At 24.2% G+C, this 18987-nt stretch overlaps 1 protein-coding gene across 2 annotated transcripts; it reads right to left on the reverse strand.

Annotated features, from left to right (window-relative positions):
* Window positions 1-8658: 8658 nt before the first annotated feature.
* On the reverse strand, window positions 8659-18357 carry EndoB (SH3 domain containing GRB2 like, endophilin-B). 2 transcript variants are annotated; one of them, XM_015519581.2, is made up of 10 exons: window positions 18072-18357; window positions 17879-18000; window positions 14398-14539; window positions 14206-14325; window positions 13988-14150; window positions 13850-13916; window positions 13739-13780; window positions 13415-13605; window positions 10056-10188; window positions 8659-9888 (listed from the first exon to the last, which is right to left on the reverse strand). In XM_015519581.2, exons 2-10 carry the CDS (start codon window positions 17942-17944, stop codon window positions 9778-9780), a joined length of 1035 nt encoding a protein of 344 aa, XP_015375067.1. In that variant the 5' UTR covers window positions 17945-18000; window positions 18072-18357; the 3' UTR covers window positions 8659-9777. The 2 variants fall into 2 exon arrangements, with proteins under 2 accessions (XP_015375067.1, XP_015375068.1); XM_015519582.2 differs by lacking the exon at window positions 13739-13780 and having other exon boundaries at window positions 18072-18352.
* Window positions 18358-18987: the final 630 nt, after the last annotated feature.

Raw genomic sequence — 18987 nt, forward strand, 5'->3', positions numbered from 1 at the left:
TCATCACTGTGCATTTATTTCATTAAGAATAAATTAGTAAAATATATGTTTATTGAATGAAGATGAAATACTTTTAAATCATATATTGGTTTAAAGAATGTATACAATTTAATAATAAATCAAAATATGATCTATTATGTTTAAAAATTAAATAATAATTGGAGATATTAATGTATAGGTCATGTTTTTCTTTATTATGACTTATAATGAAGTATAATGGTATACTCAAATATTAAATTGGTTACCATATATGCTGTTAAGGCAATGTTTATAAACTGATGTTAAATGTTAATATGATAATTAATATATTCAATGATGAATATTGATTATCTTGTTCATATAAAATATATAAAATATAATTATAAGAAATATTTTACAATAACTATTTGTTAACATTGTCCTATCTGCATATTTCTGCTAGGTGTTATTAATTTAAAGACAGTTGGCTATTTAGTGTAATATTGATATCTGTGAAAGGCACTCATGATGAGTTATAGCATATTCATGTTGAATTATGCAAGTAAATATTTAGTATATTACTGATTAATTAATTTTATTTAAATTGAATTATATTGTTAATAGGAATTGTAATTAGAAGTATAATCTTTTTTTTATTAAATTAGATAATGTTATTGTTAATTTAAAAATAAAAAAAATCATTATTTGGGTTAGCACAAAATTACGTCCATACCTATTCATTGCCTAGTGTCATAGATACAAACACAAAGATACTTACCAAAATCAAAGTGTTAAATTGGTTCAACTGGGCCAAAGGAAACAATTTTAAATTAACAAAGTAAAAATTGCAATTATGAAATTTAAGTATTTTATTTTGATTTTGATTAATAGTAGATGAGTAATAACTAATGATGACTTATGGGAAAAAATAAGTTCAACATTTTTGTTTACAAGTATTTTTTTACTTTATCTATATAAATTGTTTAAAAAGTTTTTTCCTATAAAGAATATTTTCGCATAAATGTGAGTGGTCGTATAAATTGCTACTATGTTTGGCATGTAATTAGACAATGCGTTTGTTCTGTCATAATATTTAAACCTCTGCGCAGAAAATACACTATTATCATCTATCAAATTAGTGTAAAACTGTAAAAAAATTGTATTTTTTTGGAATCTGGCAATGTGCCTAATTGTAACGCTCACTTGAAAGTGACAAGAGTCCTAGTGAGATTCTAAACTCTCCTAGCAAAATCAGATGTACAGACATAAAAATATCTATATTTGTTAACAATATTTTGCTCTATAGTGACAGTTTAACTCTTGTTGGGACCAGCATATTTATTTACTAAAATAGCAACAATTGGACCTATTTTTATACGGTTTTCGCAAAATAATCTTTGTTGTCAGTGGTGGGTTTCAAGCTATTAAAATCATTGATCCGACCAATATAAAAAAACGGGTAAGTGGATGTCGCTCTGCTGTACATTAGGTGGTGGGGTGGACCTATGACTAGGGTAGGTTAGATCTTAGATTTGAATGCAATGATGGGTATCATTGTATACGAAAAACGATTTTGAACGCAGATGATTTGTCAGTCTAGGATAATATATTATATTTAAATATTGTCATATTATATTCTATTTTGAAACAAATATTTTATTTTTCAATTAAAACGCATTTTGCATAAGGCATGGTTAATCAATTTTTCCATAAACATTGCATGTAGTTATCATAATTCATAATACCTTATGTTCTTATATTATCAGTATTATCATAGGTATACATATCTACAGGTGATTCTTTTATCATGAACAACTCATTATTTCAAAAAGTGTCAATGTTTTTGAAAATATTTTTTTACAAAGATTCATGTTGTTAAAAAAAACGTTTTTATTAAAAAATTATATTCTTAAATATTTTTTATTCTTATAATTTTTTAAGTTTTTTCCTTTTTTTAATGACAACCTAGAGTCTTAATTTCATTTTCTAAAGCAGAATATTTTTCTAAGTATTTTGATACGTAAAAATCAAATTTTGGACGAGTAGCTTATGAGTTATAAAGTAATTAAAGTTTAGAGAAGTGGTGTAGAGGACAAATATTTTGCGGGGTAACCCCATACCACTCCACTCCACTTCTCTAAACTTTAAATACTTATAACTCTAAGCTACTCGTCCAAAATTCGATTTTTACGTATCAAAATAGGTACTTAGAAAAATATTCTGCTTTGGAAAATGAAATTAAAACTCTAGGTTGTCATTCAAAAAAAGTAAAAAACTTAAAAAATTACAAGGATAAAAAATATTTAAAAATATAATTTTTTAATAAAAACGTTGTTTTTTTAACAACATGAAACTTTATAAAAAATATTTTCAAAAACATTGATACTTTTTGAAATAATGAGTGGTTCATGATAAAAGAATCACCCTGTATACCTGGTTTGAGGATAAATCGTTCTCGTTACGCGATTTCATAAAAATTTAAAACTCAAACGCTCAAAACATTTTTCCTATAATGATGCTTCGAGTTTTCTCTATAGCTACTTGAAGTAAAACTCACGGAAAACTTAGTGTTGAATTTTTAATCCTTAGTTATAAACATCAAACATTTTATGATTTTTCAACTTCAAAATAATTTGCAAATAGGTATTCATGGTTTTGACGAATTTTTGTCAATATTTGAACTTCAAATGCTAATAAAAAAAAATAGTGCATATATCATATAGGCTATATAATATATTCTTATAATTTTTTAATCACTATAAGAATAACTTATGAGGAACTTTGTATTAAGTTTTCAAATATTTTGATTGGGTCAAAAAAATTTTATCGACACTTCAAAAAAAAAAAAAGCGGGTAAGTCGTGGATGTCGCTCTGCTGTACTGTAGGTTACTGTAATGGATGGGATTAAATTTGAATGCAATGATAGGTATCATTGTATACGAAAAACGATTCTGAACGGAGATGATTTGTCAGTCTAGGATATATTATATTTAAATATTGTCATATAATATGATATATTCTATTTTGAAACAAATATTTTATTTTTCAATTAAGACGCATTTTGCATATGGCATTGTTAATCAATTAGTGTAGTTATCATGTAGTTATCATGTAGTTATCATAATTCATAATACCTTATATTATCATAGATATACGAATACCTGGTTTGAGGATAAATCGTTACCATTACGTGATTTCATAAAAATTTAAAACTCAAACGCTCAAAACATTTTTCCTATAATGACGCTTCAAATTTTCTCTATATCTATTTGAAGCAAAACTTATGGAAAACTTGGTGTTAAATTTTATAACCTTAGATATAAATACAAACAATATGATGAATTTTGAACTACAAAATAATTTGCAAATATTCATGGTTTTGACGAATTTTTGTCAATATTTGAAATTCAAATGCTAATAAAAATTTAATTTGAATTTCCGGTGGACATTTATTTTGTGATAAAGATTGACAATTTTGTAAGGATTCTTGTATTAAATTTTCAAAACTTAGATTTAAAAAGAAAAATCAGTATGAATTTCTGGCTTATAATAATTTGCAAATTTTCGTAATTTTTACGTATTTAGACAAAATTTGAACTTTAAATGCTTTTAAAAAAAAAAATGTGACTATACATTTCTTGATTTTTCAACTGCTATTGTAAAAATAATTTGGGAGCCTTGTATTAAATTTTCAAATCTTAGGTATAAAAGGAAAATATTTTATGAATTTCTAGAATAAAATAATTTACGAATTTTCGTGATTTTTACGTATGTTGTCAAAATTAAAATTTTAATACATGTAAAAAAAAAATTGTGACTATACATTTATTTTATTTTTTAACGGCTATTGTAAAAATATATCATGAGCCTTGTATTAAATTCTCAAATCTTGGAATTAAAAAGAAAACTTTTATGAATTTCGATCTAAGATAATTTGAAAATTGCCGTAATTTTTACTTATTAAGTCAATATTTGAACTTAAAATCCCAATAAAAAAAAATCGTGCTTATGTATTTTTATAATTTTTTAATCACTATAAGAATAACTTATGAGGAACTTTGCATAAAATTTTCAAGTATTTTGATAGGGCCAAAAAATTTTTATCGACACTTCAAAAAAAAATTTTCAGAAAAATTGAAAATTTCAGTCGTCTTTAAATATCTAAAAAAAAAAATAAAAATATTTTGAAAATTAAATCATGTAAAGAAAATGCCAATCTAAATAACTGATAAAATTTTCAAGTATCTATGACTTATACTTTTTGAATAATAACAAAATATGTTTAAAATCGTTTGATTATAAATCGTTATCATTACGCTATTTCTTAAAAATTTAAAATTCAAACGCACTTAAAATTTTTCCTATAATGATGCTTCGAGTTTTCTCTATAGCCACTTGAAGGAAAACTTAGTTTTGTATTTTTAACCCTTAGTTATAAACGAAAAAAATTTTATGATTTTTCAACTTCAAAATTACTTTCAAATTTTCGCGTTTTCGACAGATTTCGTAAAATATTGAACTATAAACGCTTATTAAAAAAAATCATGACCTACGATTTTTAATTTTTTTTAGCTACAATAAGAACAACTCATAAGGAACCTTGTATTAAATTTTCAAATTTTTTTGGTCGTCCAACATTTTTTTACCGACACTTCAAAAAAAAAATTCTCAAAAAAGTCGAAAATTTCAGTGGTCTATAAATAACTCAAAAAAAGTCAAAAATTTTTGATAATTAAACTGTATATAGATAGAACTACCATAAACATTTGGTGAAAATTAAAAGTATTTACAGTGATTAGTTTTTGAATTACAACCATATAAAAAAATCGATTTGGTCGAAAACTAATTTGGCGTAAAAATTCCCGTTTTCTGTCATTTTTTTTTTTGTTTTTCTCGATTTTTTTGAAACCTGTTTACTTTTGACCTCTATAATGCACCAAGGATCTTCACTTTTACATCGGAAACCACCCCCAAAGCTTGAAATCGAAGCATTATTTCGACTAGTTATGCTGTACACAGACACAAAAAAAAAAAACACCCATCATTGTAAAATCAATACATTCATCACTTCGTTCAGAATCTAAAATTTCAGAAAAACTGAAAATTTCAGTGGTCTCAGTATAAATAACTCAAAAAAAGTCAAAATTTAAGCATTATTTCGACTAGTTATGCTAGACACAGAGTCACAGACAAAAAAAACAAAAAAAAAACACATCATTGTAAAATCACTTCGTTCAGAATCTAAATGTTAGTTACATACTACCTAAAGGCTAAAGGTTTTAATTTCTTGAAAGATAAATGTGTTTTTTTTTACGGTTTACTCATCCGACCGGCATATGTTATTTTTTTAATTTATAGAGGACATTGTAAAGCAGACTTTAAGCACATAGTCTATTCAAAATAAGAAAGGTGGTCACTATTTACTATTTAGAGACTAATTTGTACGAAGGGCTTCGTGCTTCGATTCGGCAGGGGAAACGTCTGTTCATTGTGGACGAAAACTCTGGCTCTATTATAAATTAATGTTTACATTGGAATCTGCTTGATTAGTTAATTAATGGGGACAACCGTTCTAAAGGGAAAAATCGGCAAGGTCCCGAATGAATGTATTAATTTTAAACAACTATCGGTTACCTATAATGGTCTAAAATAGCTTAATCTAATCTATTCCCCTACTGAAATCGTAATAATCTTATCTCTACGTCTCTATTATATTTTAAATATTAATTCTATGTCATACAATGTGTTATAATTGTACGTATACGGGTAATTATTTTATTTTTGTCAATTATTTTTATCCTATTAACACGTACATATTAGAGTCGACTAGCCTTGATACAAAATTACTTCCTCGATAAGTTTTAGTTCACGTCTTTCGGCTGGAAAATGGAAATAAAAGTGCCCCTAAAACTTAACTAAACGTCTGTAGTAGTCAAAATGGCTCAAAATAAGTGGAGGGATGTCTAAATTTTTTTTAATTTCTTATATAATTATGGTCTCCATACAGGGGGTGGATGAAGGTGGAGATAAGTTGTTACCTTATTTATTATACAATTATATATATATACATATACATTTTTGTTCTTCAGTTTGATGTCTTAATATAGTTGATATATTTAAATTTTTATATAAGTACATATAACTATGTTCATATTTAAAACGTAAAACATATTATTTGCAAGTATAATTTATCTACATGCAGACATGCAGTTTATCAATAAGTTCTAATTATTACAGTAGGTATAAAAACAAAAAATAACTAAAGCTTATTAAACACTACTATAGCTAGTCTATAGCCTTTAATGGTATATTAATAACTTTCAAATTAATGAGTAATGGGATTATGATGTTGCAAAACTTAGTATTATCAAAACAATAATTAAAAATTGTGACTTTTGTGTAAAAAAGTTTTGTAGTACCTAAACCCTAATTAATAATAACCAATTTGTTTAGCTATATTGTCTATATATTGATACAAAATTATACAATATAATTAAATATACACGGCAATAAGTTATAACTCAGAAACAAATTATTAAACATGCTTACCTATTTAATTTTAATTTTTTTTTAATTATAAGATAAATAACATTTAGATTTATTAGATATATACGTCAAATGGTCCAATTTATATGAGTTAAAAATAGGTACTTAATTTATAAAAAAACAACAAAATTGTACTCTTGTATAAATAATTAAAGGATTATATAAAAAAAAAATACAACTTCGACGACTGAAAATAAGCAAATTCTTAATAGGTAAGTGAAAACAAAGAAGAAGAACGATTTTCTGAAACCTAACAAAATATGAATATTGTATTTTGTAATAAAAAAATGTAAATAAAATCATTATACATTCTCGTAGTTTAAAATAAAAAAATTGGTTAATCGGGACCGTCAGATAATAGGGACAAATAGGTCATCACCATTAGGTATGTCTCAATTCTCAATTAAGTGGATTCTAATGTATATTATTATGTTATTATGATAATTAGTTATGACCATAGAATAAAGATAATATGGTTATGACATTGTGTGGCATAATTATGTGAATATCATTATAATTATACTTAAAATATTAATATATTATTGTAAATATTAAATAATGCTACTACTAATAATAGTATATGTTTTTAGGTCATATATTTTTTTAGTATTAACAAATCACTTTTATATCAAATTACATTGTATTAATTTTTTCTAAATCAATAATATTTTTCTTAAAGTTATGGTGTAGAAAATATGGTTTGTTCAATTTTAGATAAACATTAGCTAATTAGTAATAATATAGAACCATGGAATATTAATTTAATGGTATTCTATTATATTTATAATGTATATATAATTTCTCTACATTTTGACACAAATAACATTGACTAAAATCCGTTTTGTTCTTATAAGAATTAAATGTATTTTAATTTTGCTGCTCTTATTTTAATTTCTAATGTCATCCACTGATCCACTATTACTATAAATAAGATGTGATTGACAATGTTTGTTATATTAAAAAGTTGTTATTAAAATATTCTTTGATAAATCTAACATGATTATCAAACACACTAGATATTTGTAATTAGCTACATTAGGTAATAATTATATGTATACAATTTTATATTTCATAATATATTATATTATATTTTAATATTTTATTTATTTTTTTAAATGTTTAATTTTTGTTTAATACTTGGTAGTTGGTTCTTATACTTTTTATAGGCAAATATATTCTAGAATATAATGTATAAAATATGACTATGTATTTAGTTTTGGAACTTTGAACTATTCAACCTCTCGAAAAATTAACTCAAATTAAGATTCTAGAATCATAAATATAAATTTTCTGAGCAAGAAGAAATAATAATAATAATGTGTTTAGAAGTACACAGAACTTGTTATGTTATGACTTGTAGTATACAAGGTGTGTAACTGATAGAACTGACATTTGGACTAACTATTTTCACGTTAATATTTTTTATTTTTTTTTTGTTCATTAAGTGAACCTGTATAATACATTTTTTAGTATTGAAAAAAAAAATGTTGGATAAATTCAAAATAGCCTATTTATGAATCTGTTTAAAAGAACAATTTTGATGGTAAAAATATTTATCTAAATCAAGTAGTTTATTTTTTAGAATATTTTTAAAATTCAATATTTTTTTGGTTAAATTAATTTGGAACGCAATAACTTTTTAAAAAATATGATTTTTGAGAATTTGCTGACATGAGTATATTTCTAAAATTATTTATTCATAATATAATATTAAAAAAATTGTCATATTTTTTTTTTTTGTCAGGTCTTTCTGTTACACCCTGAATAACATAATAATGTTGGATGTATATAAGGCTTTTACACAACCAACATTTCAGAATGTAATTTTGTTGATTTTAATTATACATCATATTATTAGAAGAAAATATTATATATTAAGGAACACTAATAATCTGAAATTATTTTCTCCTATATTAATGATGTTTACACCATATGCATAGTGATTACTATAATATTTCATTTTAATCATTGATCATGAGGTTATGAAATTTTCACTTATAATTTTCATGAGACAAACAAACAATAAATCATCCATAACTATTCATTAAATGGTTATGGATTATTATTATTATTATTTTTAAACATATATAGTAAAAATTGAAAAGAATTTGAAAGGAATAAAGGATCTATGATAACAGAGTAAATAATACAAATTTCCAAAGTTGATTTCCCATAAATTTAATTTGACTAAATTGTAATAAATAAAAACAATTAATTTACTATAGAAATATAATTAAAATAACAAAACTGTATATAATAAAAAGTTTTATAATTAATAGTAAAAGCTACATTTGTTCATTACAACTGTATACACTCACAAATTTTGGTTTTTTTGAACACTAATAATTAGTTCTTTGGCGACATTAACTATATTGAAAATTTAAAATCTATCACAACTAGTAATGTTATTATTATACTAATGTTTTTGTTCAAGTTAAATTCAAATTACATAAATACACATATAATATCATATTGAATGTGAATATAAATGTAAATAATTTATAAATTTAAATTTAATAAGGGTTCACATACCTAGAATTCGATGATAGTTTTATTTTCATTTTAAACAGCAAAAATAATAAATGTAACAATTATATAATCGGTTTGTAATTTAGATTTTTAGTTAAATAATTATGTAATTTTACTTATTGAATGTAGATAATATGATACTGTGATTAACTCCTTAAATATTAAGTGCTAAGCAAATTTTCAGAAATGTAAGTCATGCATAATAATAAATTAATTCTCCTTGTAATACATTTTTATAAAATGAGTAATATTTTGTAAAACTTACAATTCTGAAAAAAAATAGCAATGATAAGAATAATATTATTGTACATTATAAACTTAAGTATTGAATAATAGTTTTTTGAAAATTACAGATCTTGTGTAATGAAATATTAAATGTCAGAATAAATAATAATTACAATATTATTTCAAATGTAAATGGTAAATATAAACAAATACACATAAAATTTGTTAGAACAATAAACATCAGATCAATTGATTGAGTTCATAACTTTTCACTAACACATATAGAAATAATAAAATTGAACAAATCAAAAACAAATATCAGCATGTAAAACAAACTAATTTTATAATAAAATAATATCCCTAACAAGCTAAGAACCAGGTTGATTTTAAGTAACAAATTTAAATATAATAAATAAGAAAGAGTATATAGACAAAATATATGGAAAGATTTAGAAAGAAAATTAAAGTAATTAAAAAATTTGTTATAGGGAATGTAAATGAAGTGATTCATATGCAATTTAACCTTGGTTTAAAAGTCTAACATTGCTTTTATAAACTTTTCCTTTTTGAATTTTTTTACCAATAAAATAGTTTGAACCAATGTCGGAATTTACATCAATACTAATGATCTGTTAAAAGAAAAAAAGTAATTAAACATAATTATTATATATAATTGAGGAATGAAGTTAATTACACTTTTGGTATTATTGAAAATTAACTTAACTATCAAGCTGTTACCATTAACACTACACAGGTAAATGATGAATACTAGTAATTAAAGGCTTAAGTAACTTACTTCTCCTGCACTTAACCTTAAATCATTAGCATCTCGCGGCTCTTGACTAGTAATAACTTTAGCTTGTTGAATACGTCCCAATGCTGGAGTATCAGGAGATAATGTTGCTACATTGTCTTGGTCTGACGGAAATCTAAAAATAAAAATGGCTATTGTAATAATGAAATGTATACTATATATTTATTTATTATATATTATATTGCAATCAAAATCATTCACCATGACTTTAATGGATAAAGACGAATATATTATAAAAATATTACAATATTCTTGTCCTAATATAAATTGTTAAGAATCTTTTCATTTATCTTAGAAATTTCTGCTTTTTAATTGTAAAACTCATAATTAACATTTAATATATATTAATTAAATAATAGCTAAATAAATAAATAGAAATGAAATCTGTCCCAAAATGTAATTATTTAACTAAATACATCAAGTCTGCTCTTATAACAATAAGTAACTTATAAGGAATCCACAAAAAAAAAAAAAAAATGAGGTCTAATAATATGATTGACAATATATATTTATTCGTGTACAGTAAGTATAAACTAAATTTTAATTAAATGTAAATAAAATTTTTATATTTTTAATAAGTGCCAATCGATTTTAAGATAACAAAATTAATCTTTTCTCACACAGCTCTCTTGCAGCCATTCTAAATTTAACTTCTTTTATTTTTTGTTTCTGTACTAAAATGTCAAATAAAACAATGAGAAAAACACAATATAGTTTAACAAGTTGTAATGTTTTAATATCTATTTATATTTTAATAAACTGTTTGTTGAAGTAAAACTTTTTTCTTGAGGGATGAATGGGAAAAAAATCGTCACAAAAAAAAAAAAAAAAAAAAAACGCAAAGATTGCAGTTACACCATTGTTGTTATACATATAATTATAAATATATCTTACATATAATTTATATTTATAATTCACTTATAATTTCAAGGACCCTAAAATGTATGAAAGAAGTTTTACTTCCCCAGATTGTAATGGTGGGCTCAGTGGGGCTCACACACCGCATGTAGTTTTTGCCATCTTCCAATACGCGCTTTACTCGAATATCGTGACTATGGTATGCCCTATTTAGACTTTAGGTATCTTAAAATTATTGTATAATTGAAATAAATTATTACACATTAACAAATTATACCATTTTAAATATAAATTTTGTTTTTAAAAATTAAAATTAAATATGTATAATAGATAAAAAAATTAAATTTAAAAAATATATTTCAATTAATTCAAACTAAAGTACTAAAGAGGTAAATATCTGCAATATTGTAAAAGTCCAAATGAAAGATATAAACCTCAAATTGTGGTAGAGTGCATTTTGGAATATAGCAGTAGTTAAAAAAAAAAACGATTTTACAAAGGTTTTTATAATTTTTACTAATCAATATAAATTAAATATACAGGGTGATTGATTTATCAAAAAACACTCATTATTAAAAAAGTATTTACTTTTTTCAAAATATTTTTTTACATGGTTTCAAGTTGTTAAAAAACCAATGTTTTTATTAAAAAATTATATTTTTAAATAATTTTTATCCTTATCATTTTTTAAGTTTTTTTACTTTTTTGAATGACAAGCTAGAGTTTTAATTTCATATTCCAAAGTAGAATATTTTTCTAAGTATTTTGATTCATAAAAATCAAATTTAGGGCTAGTAGTTTAGGAGTTAAAAGTAGAGACCGGATTTATATGCATTTAAAACCATAGAAATAAGATGTTTCTATGCTATATAATTTCATCAAAATATTCTTTAATATTCAAAAATATTTTTTTTCGTAAAAATGTATTGAATACTGAAAAAATAAAAACAGTAATAATATGATGATATACTAGTGTACCTATATTGTTTAATTGTATTTTAGATGTGTGAGTGTACAACCAATAATAATAACATGTTTTAAATAATAAAAACAAAAATGTATTGTGTATTGATGAATAAAAGAATAATATTATGTATTAAAACAACTTAAAAAAAAAATTATTCAGGCTTATGAATTCAAAAAATAAAAATTTATTTCATAATATAGTTAAATAACAAAATAATACTATGTATCAAAACAATTTAAATTTAAATAATTCAGTCTTTTGAATTTAAAAAATTTAATAATATTGCATAAAATAGTTAAATATAAAATAACAGAATAATATTATGTACCTACTAAATTAATTTTAACTTAAATAATTGAGCCTTTTGAACTTAAAAAATAATAATTGCAAGTTTAAATAATAAAAATAAAAAATAATTGCATATAGTTGATTAACAGAATAATATTAGGTGTTCATTAAAAATTAAAATGATTAATGAATTTGTAAAGATTATTTGATATCTGTATTCCGTGATATCAGTATATCACAGATAGAGATGTTAGCGTACTCTACGTACATGCGCAGAAGCATAGGACAAAGAAGTGTGCGGAACACGATCAGTGCTACCCACGTAGAACGCGGGAACTACTACCATAGAATACTATTCTATTGTACTATATGTCTATATTCTATGCAACTACCATGGTCCGTCTATAAAAATAAGATAAGAGAATATAATATTATAGAAATTAATAATAATTATTATAATTGATTTTCTTATCAATTTTATGTTCTTTTCAATATTCCTTTCGTTAAGATAAATAATATGATACTACAATAAAAATAGTTTTGGATTTTTTTTTATAAAATATTCAAATTAAACCCCAATATACCAATATATTCCTAAAACATGTTTTTTTGCACAAAATATTCTCTAACCTTGAAATATTCTTTTTAATGCTCTAAAAACTTTTTTATATCAGATCATAGGTAAACGAATCGTCCAGAAAGCTTATCCAATTGGAGCTGCATACTCTCAGTAAAAAGATGTAAAAACATAAAAATCCGGTCTTTAGTTATAAGTATTTAAAGTTTAGATTGGCAGAGTTGAATGGTACGGGGTTACCCCGCAAAATATTTGTCAACTACTCCGCTTGTCTAAACTTTAAATACTTATAGCTCATAAACTACTCGTCCTAAATTCGATTTTTATGAATCAAAATACTTAAAAAATATTCTGCTTTGGAATATGAAATTAAAACTCTGTTGTCATTCAAAAAAGTAAAAACTTAAAAAATGATAAGGATAAAAATATTTAAAGAAATAATTTTTTAATAAAAACGTTGGTTTTTTAACAACTTGAAACCATTTAAAAAATATTTTGAAAAAAGTCAATACTTTTTTAAATAATGAGTGTTGTTCGATAACAGAATCACCCTGTATAAATAAAACTACTTTAAAATGTATTGTATAACTTTCTGAAATTATGTGAGTATAATGTAAATAATCTATAAATCATTTAAATTTTTTAACCTACCCAGAAAGATCCGATTGGAGGCTCATTAAAGACTCATGACATTTTAAATAAAAAGCTGCTTGTGTATCAACAAAGTCTAATAAGTGTTGCAAATGTTGAGGGTGTGCACTGGGAACACCTTCCATCAAAAGTTTGGTGATTTCTGCCTGACGATCATACTCTTCTTGAGCTACTTTGAGGTCATGTTCAGCCTAAGACAACAATAATAACATTAGAAATCAGAAATAATTAGGACATAAGCGAATAATATCAACATAACTACATAGCAAACATTAAAATTTACAAAATAAACATATTCTGCTAAAAATGTATTCCTTGTTTTACCTTATCTATTAACTCTTCCATAGTAGGACCTGAGTCATCTTGCTGCATAAAAATATTTAAATATCCATTTAACCATATTTTATTCTATTATTAATTAATAACTTAATATACCTTAACTTTAGTCGTTGCAAGCATTCTGGTCTTGCGCACTCGAGTTTTGCAAGCGTCTAAGTCAAGTCTATATATTATATAAAATTAGTCAACTTAACAGGCATTCAAGCGTAACAATTATTAATTATGTAAATTTGCCTTCTTTTTTCTAATAGTGATCGTTCCTTGACAACAGTCTTCATGTCAGTTTCTAAATATTTATTCATTGGGTTCACAAAACAGTCATTGGCCGATTTAATGAATTCCCTTTGATTGAGTCCCAGTGTTTGCTGTATATTTCCAACTTTTATAAGTGCACTACCTAAAGTTAATCAGAAATTGAGAATACATTTTTTATTTAAAAAAAATTACTTTACCATAAGCAGTATCTGGTCCAAAATCGTTCCCAGCTTCTGTCATGGCAATTCCTAAATATTCTGAGCTGCTGAGTCCCGATTTTTTCTTGTCTAAGAAAAAAAGATTTTCTACTCTCATGCCTAAAAAAATATAATATTTGTAAGAATAAAAACATATAGTTAATTATAATTCAAAATTTAAGTAAAACTAACCAGGATTAGAATTCAAAATAAATTCCATGTTTTTCAATATAGATTCAGTGTTCTGTTTTGTGTTATCACAAAAAGTGACTAGTTGTTCAAAATTTGGATCTTGTTCTGTTTTCTCTGCTTTACCCAATTTTTCTTCTGTAAACTAAATACCATAATTTTAAAAAGTACTAATATGTACCAATAGATAGCTACACAATTCAAAAGATCTACTTTCTATAAGCTATATTTTATCTTGATAAGTGGCACTTAATTTAATTTTATTGAAAATTTCAGAATTTTTCATAGAAATTTTAATATATTTTTGTTTATTATATGGTTGAAATTAGTTATAAGTTATCAATTTTATAATAGATAGATTGAAAATAATTTTAGATTTGTATTAAAAATGACTATATTAATTTAATTTTTGAAAATTGTTATATGTATAGAAAATGAAAATAGGAAAAATTTATTTTGCACATAAAAGCATATTTTGTATATCAAAGAATACTTAACCTATTTTTTTATGTATTCTATTATTGTTCATAAAAAAATCATATATTTTGTTAATTTATTGAGTTATGATGATATTTTCTATCAAAAATACTTCTAGGTAAAACAAATAATTTGATTTAAGAGATAAAAATTAAAAACCATTCAATTATTTAATTTTTTATGTATAAATAATTTACCTGATTCTAAAGGAATACTGCATAATAGTTATTTGTTTTTATTGAACTATATAAGAAAAAAAATCATATAATTTGCATATTTTAAGTTTTTAAGAACCTTAAAATCTACTTTTTAGTTATAATTAGGGTTCGGATTTGAAGGCAAAAGCTTTTCTTTTAATAATCATAATAGAAAAATGATTTTAATATAAAAATGGGTTTCATTTAATTTCTAAGACAATGGATGTATTTTTTTTCGCTATTTTTATGTTTAATTTTCAGTTGATCAAATAATTTTAAACACAGTTTACATATTATTCATACAAATCGATAAGAGCTTGTGCAGACTGTACATTGTCGATGTTATGTTACTATAATGATCTATCTATTACCGTCTTATCGAGTATTTTATGTGGCCATAAAAGTACCCGTACTAGCTATTTAAAGATTAAAATATGTTCATAATGTGTAGTTCAAGACTCTTTGACAGTTCACATTTGTCAACTGCAATGGCCTTTAAATATTTATTCTGTTTTTTTTTTTTTAAATTATTCCGGAAATTAAATAAAATCACAATTCTAGGATGATTTTTTTTTAATAGGAACTAGTTACTGTATTTAATTTAGTAAAATATTTTCAAATTGCTTTTTAGTATTAAATTAAATGCCTTTATTTATATGTTAAATGCTTTTGATAGTATGTTTTGATGCAGTGGTGATGATAAGTAACTAATTATTAACTTATTAAATTATGTCATTTAAATTGTTTGGTACAGTCTGTTACATTATGTCGAGCATATTGTCTTGAGCTGATTATTAAACAAAAGATCAAAAAATAAATTTAAATATAATATGTGTAAGTACCTTAATTTAATACTATTTTCAGGTAGATTATGTACTTAAAAATAGTTTGGCAAATTGACATCAGATTTGAAAACCTAATTTGTTAGTTGAAAATGTATAGATGATTTTTTTATTTAATACTTTAGATCTACATATTAAAATGTTTGGTTTTATACTTGTTTAGAAATTAAAAACACATCTATTAATTTACATAATTATAAATAAAAACATTGTGATTCCAAATTAAGAATATTCTTAGCACTTAATAAAAACTAAGTTAGATATTTACTAATAAGCAAGGTTAGGCATTAACGAGTTAATTTAAAAGTTAAGTTAATTTTAACTTATTAACTTAACTTACTAGTTCAGTGTTTAACCTAACTTAACTTTAACTTCATTTATTTCTATCTATGTTAACTTAAAATCAACTTCTACTTTTTTATATCACCAATTAAGTTAATTTAGAATTTTTGTTTTATCTAGAATATATTTTAGTCTATAATGGTTCGTCGATTTAAAATTCGTAGAATATTAGAAAATATTATTGGAAAAAAAGAAGATATTTTTGTAATTATTTTTATAAATAACACTAATATGTTATATTAATTAAGGATGTACTAATAAAAAAATGATTTATAATATAGAGATAACATTGTAACAATGTGACATTTAGTCGCCTATATGACCGTATATTATTATATAAGATATATCAATAGCTACGAGGTCACAAAATCACGTTTAATAATACCAGGCTTGTTAGGTACTCATTAATTCTTATTCTTATTATTATTATTATCACTTAATATTTATTTATATTTTATTTTAATGACGATTATCATGAATTGTGACCATTTTATTAAAAAAATGCCTTTGTTGACAATTATTTGTCTAATAAAAATATTAAATCTTCTTTAGATTTACCAAACCCCTTTAAAGAAGTATAATATTATATAAAATACAATACTGCCATCCCTTCATTTGCACACGTTGAGCGGTTCTTTAGTACTAGAGGACAGTAGCTCAATAAAAAAAAGGGTTAATGGGAGATCAAAATTTTGAAATGACTGTTATTGAAATTTAATAAATACTTTGAATAAACCAGCAGAAAAGTACTAGTTTTTTTATTCCTTATTTTTCAATGTTTGAGTTATTTATTTTTGAATTGTTAAGGTTAAACAATAAAGTAAGCACATCTAACCTAAAATATAAATCAACCCAGACTCCAGAGTGAAATATAAATATTAAATAGAGTTATAAAATGATACAGTCCTACAACAGTTTTTAAATTATATACATCATATTAATATATGCACGTTTTATATTCTTAGATATATTACCTACTATACAAGTGATTTTTACTTATTTTAAAACCTTTTCAATGCATTTTTTTTTACTATTAACTTAACTTATTAATTGAAGTTAAGTTAACAAAATTTGTTAACTTAACTTTATACTTAATTGATGTATTAAAAATATATTGACTTAACTTTTAATTTAATTGAACAAAAAATATTTAACTTAACTTAACTGAGTTAAAAAAAATCATTAACTTGCCCAGCCTTGCTAAAAGTGAAGTATTACTGTGAATTATGTGAATTAGTTACTTAGATAATAATGTAAGAAAATATCTGGATATATATTTAAATTGATTAGTCGATCTTTGAATATTTAAAAATAATTGTTTTGATAAAAGTTAATAAAATAATTAATGGATATATCAGATAAATAATTTTGAATTTTAAATAAATTACAGTTCCATATGTTAACAAATATAGTTTACTACTAAATTATTAATTTAGATTTTAGATCCAAAAACTAACAGTTCAAAGAAAAGTTTAATCATTATTCAATGATTGGTTGTGTAGCAGCTGTTTACTACAACATGCCATACAATACAATCATTGAATATTTGTTGTATCAAATAAGACTCGAACAACTACGTATAATAAGTATTATGTTCAAAAAATCAATAAAGTTATTATTATTTACTTGCACGGCTCTGCTGATCGCGGTGCCAGCGTCTCGGAATATCTGTTTTACGTTTTCCATGTCCATAACGAGCACGACAATGAATGCAACGGGAAGACAATATGGACGAGTGATTGAGTCACCTGTCAGATCAATACGTTATTTCATTATTTGTATGTTTTATACTTTTATTAAAGATGAAAAAAAACATTACTTCAAAATACGTAGATCCCTGATGAATGATGATCGTTGTTGTATCCGTGCCTTCCGTGTAGGCTGTTATCTCATCGTCTCGATTAGTGGTCATATGTTTTTCCGAAGTAACAACTGATACGACTGAACGGAGTGATAGCAATGGTGCGGCGTAGATAATACAATGGTGCAAACACTGCAAACTGCAAGTGGAGTGCGCCGAGTGCGGACGTCGGTCATAAGAAAAAATAATGATTAATTTTAATATTTTTTGTGCCGCGCCTAGTACCTGCCATACTGTGACAATCATAGGTATATTACTTAGATAATATATACTGGATAGACTGCCGATAGAGCTATGCATATATTATGCGTAGTCCATGTTTGAAGCCGACCAGTTCGGCCCCGATGGCTGATGTAGTTATTGCACATGCGCCAGAAGTGAAATAGATCGCGCGGGACGTGGTAGGAAAGTGTAATTACTCAGATAGGTCAGATTACTGATTATTATTTATTTCTAATGGCGTTTTCCATCTGACCAAATCTGACTGCACAATGCACGTCATATGTCATATTATAGTGCACACTGGTGTACACGTCCGGTCGACACCGTGAATTTTGGCGGTTTGGAAAATTATACGATACTGTGATTATAGTATCAGACATCAGTGTTCGAATTAGGGATGGCAAAAATCGTCTTAACTTCGATATATCGAAATATCGATATTTCAAAATTACGTTATCGATAACGTAATATTGATATCAGCATTTTCATCGATATATCGATATATCGACTAAAAATATCGATATATCGAAATTAAAAAATCCACAGCCAAATTCTAATATTATTAAATGACCACACCTAATTCTCAGTTTCTAAACATAATTTTAACAAAGATTATTGTATAATATACATATTAAAATAACTTCGTACCTAA

This window comes from Diuraphis noxia, unplaced genomic scaffold (assembly GCF_037042655.1).
Source record: "Diuraphis noxia isolate RWA-SAM2 unplaced genomic scaffold, SU_Dnox_SAM2 contig0001, whole genome shotgun sequence".
In the NCBI taxonomy this organism is placed as follows: Eukaryota; Metazoa; Arthropoda; class Insecta; order Hemiptera; family Aphididae; genus Diuraphis; species Diuraphis noxia.

What these genes read in the sequence shown, in the direction of transcription:
- EndoB (XM_015519581.2), bottom strand. Translation starts at nt 17,944, where the DNA reads ATGGACATGGAAAACGTAAAACAGATATTCCGAGACGCTGGCACCGCG. An exon ending in TTGCAACGACTAAAGTTAAG is followed by an intron (nt 13,781 to 13,849) that starts GTATATTAAGTT and finishes ATTTTTATGCAG; the next exon opens with CAAGATGACTCAGGTCCTAC. An exon ending in TGGAAGAGTTAATAGATAAG is followed by an intron (nt 13,606 to 13,738) that starts GTAAAACAAGGA and finishes TTGTTGTCTTAG; the next exon opens with GCTGAACATGACCTCAAAGT.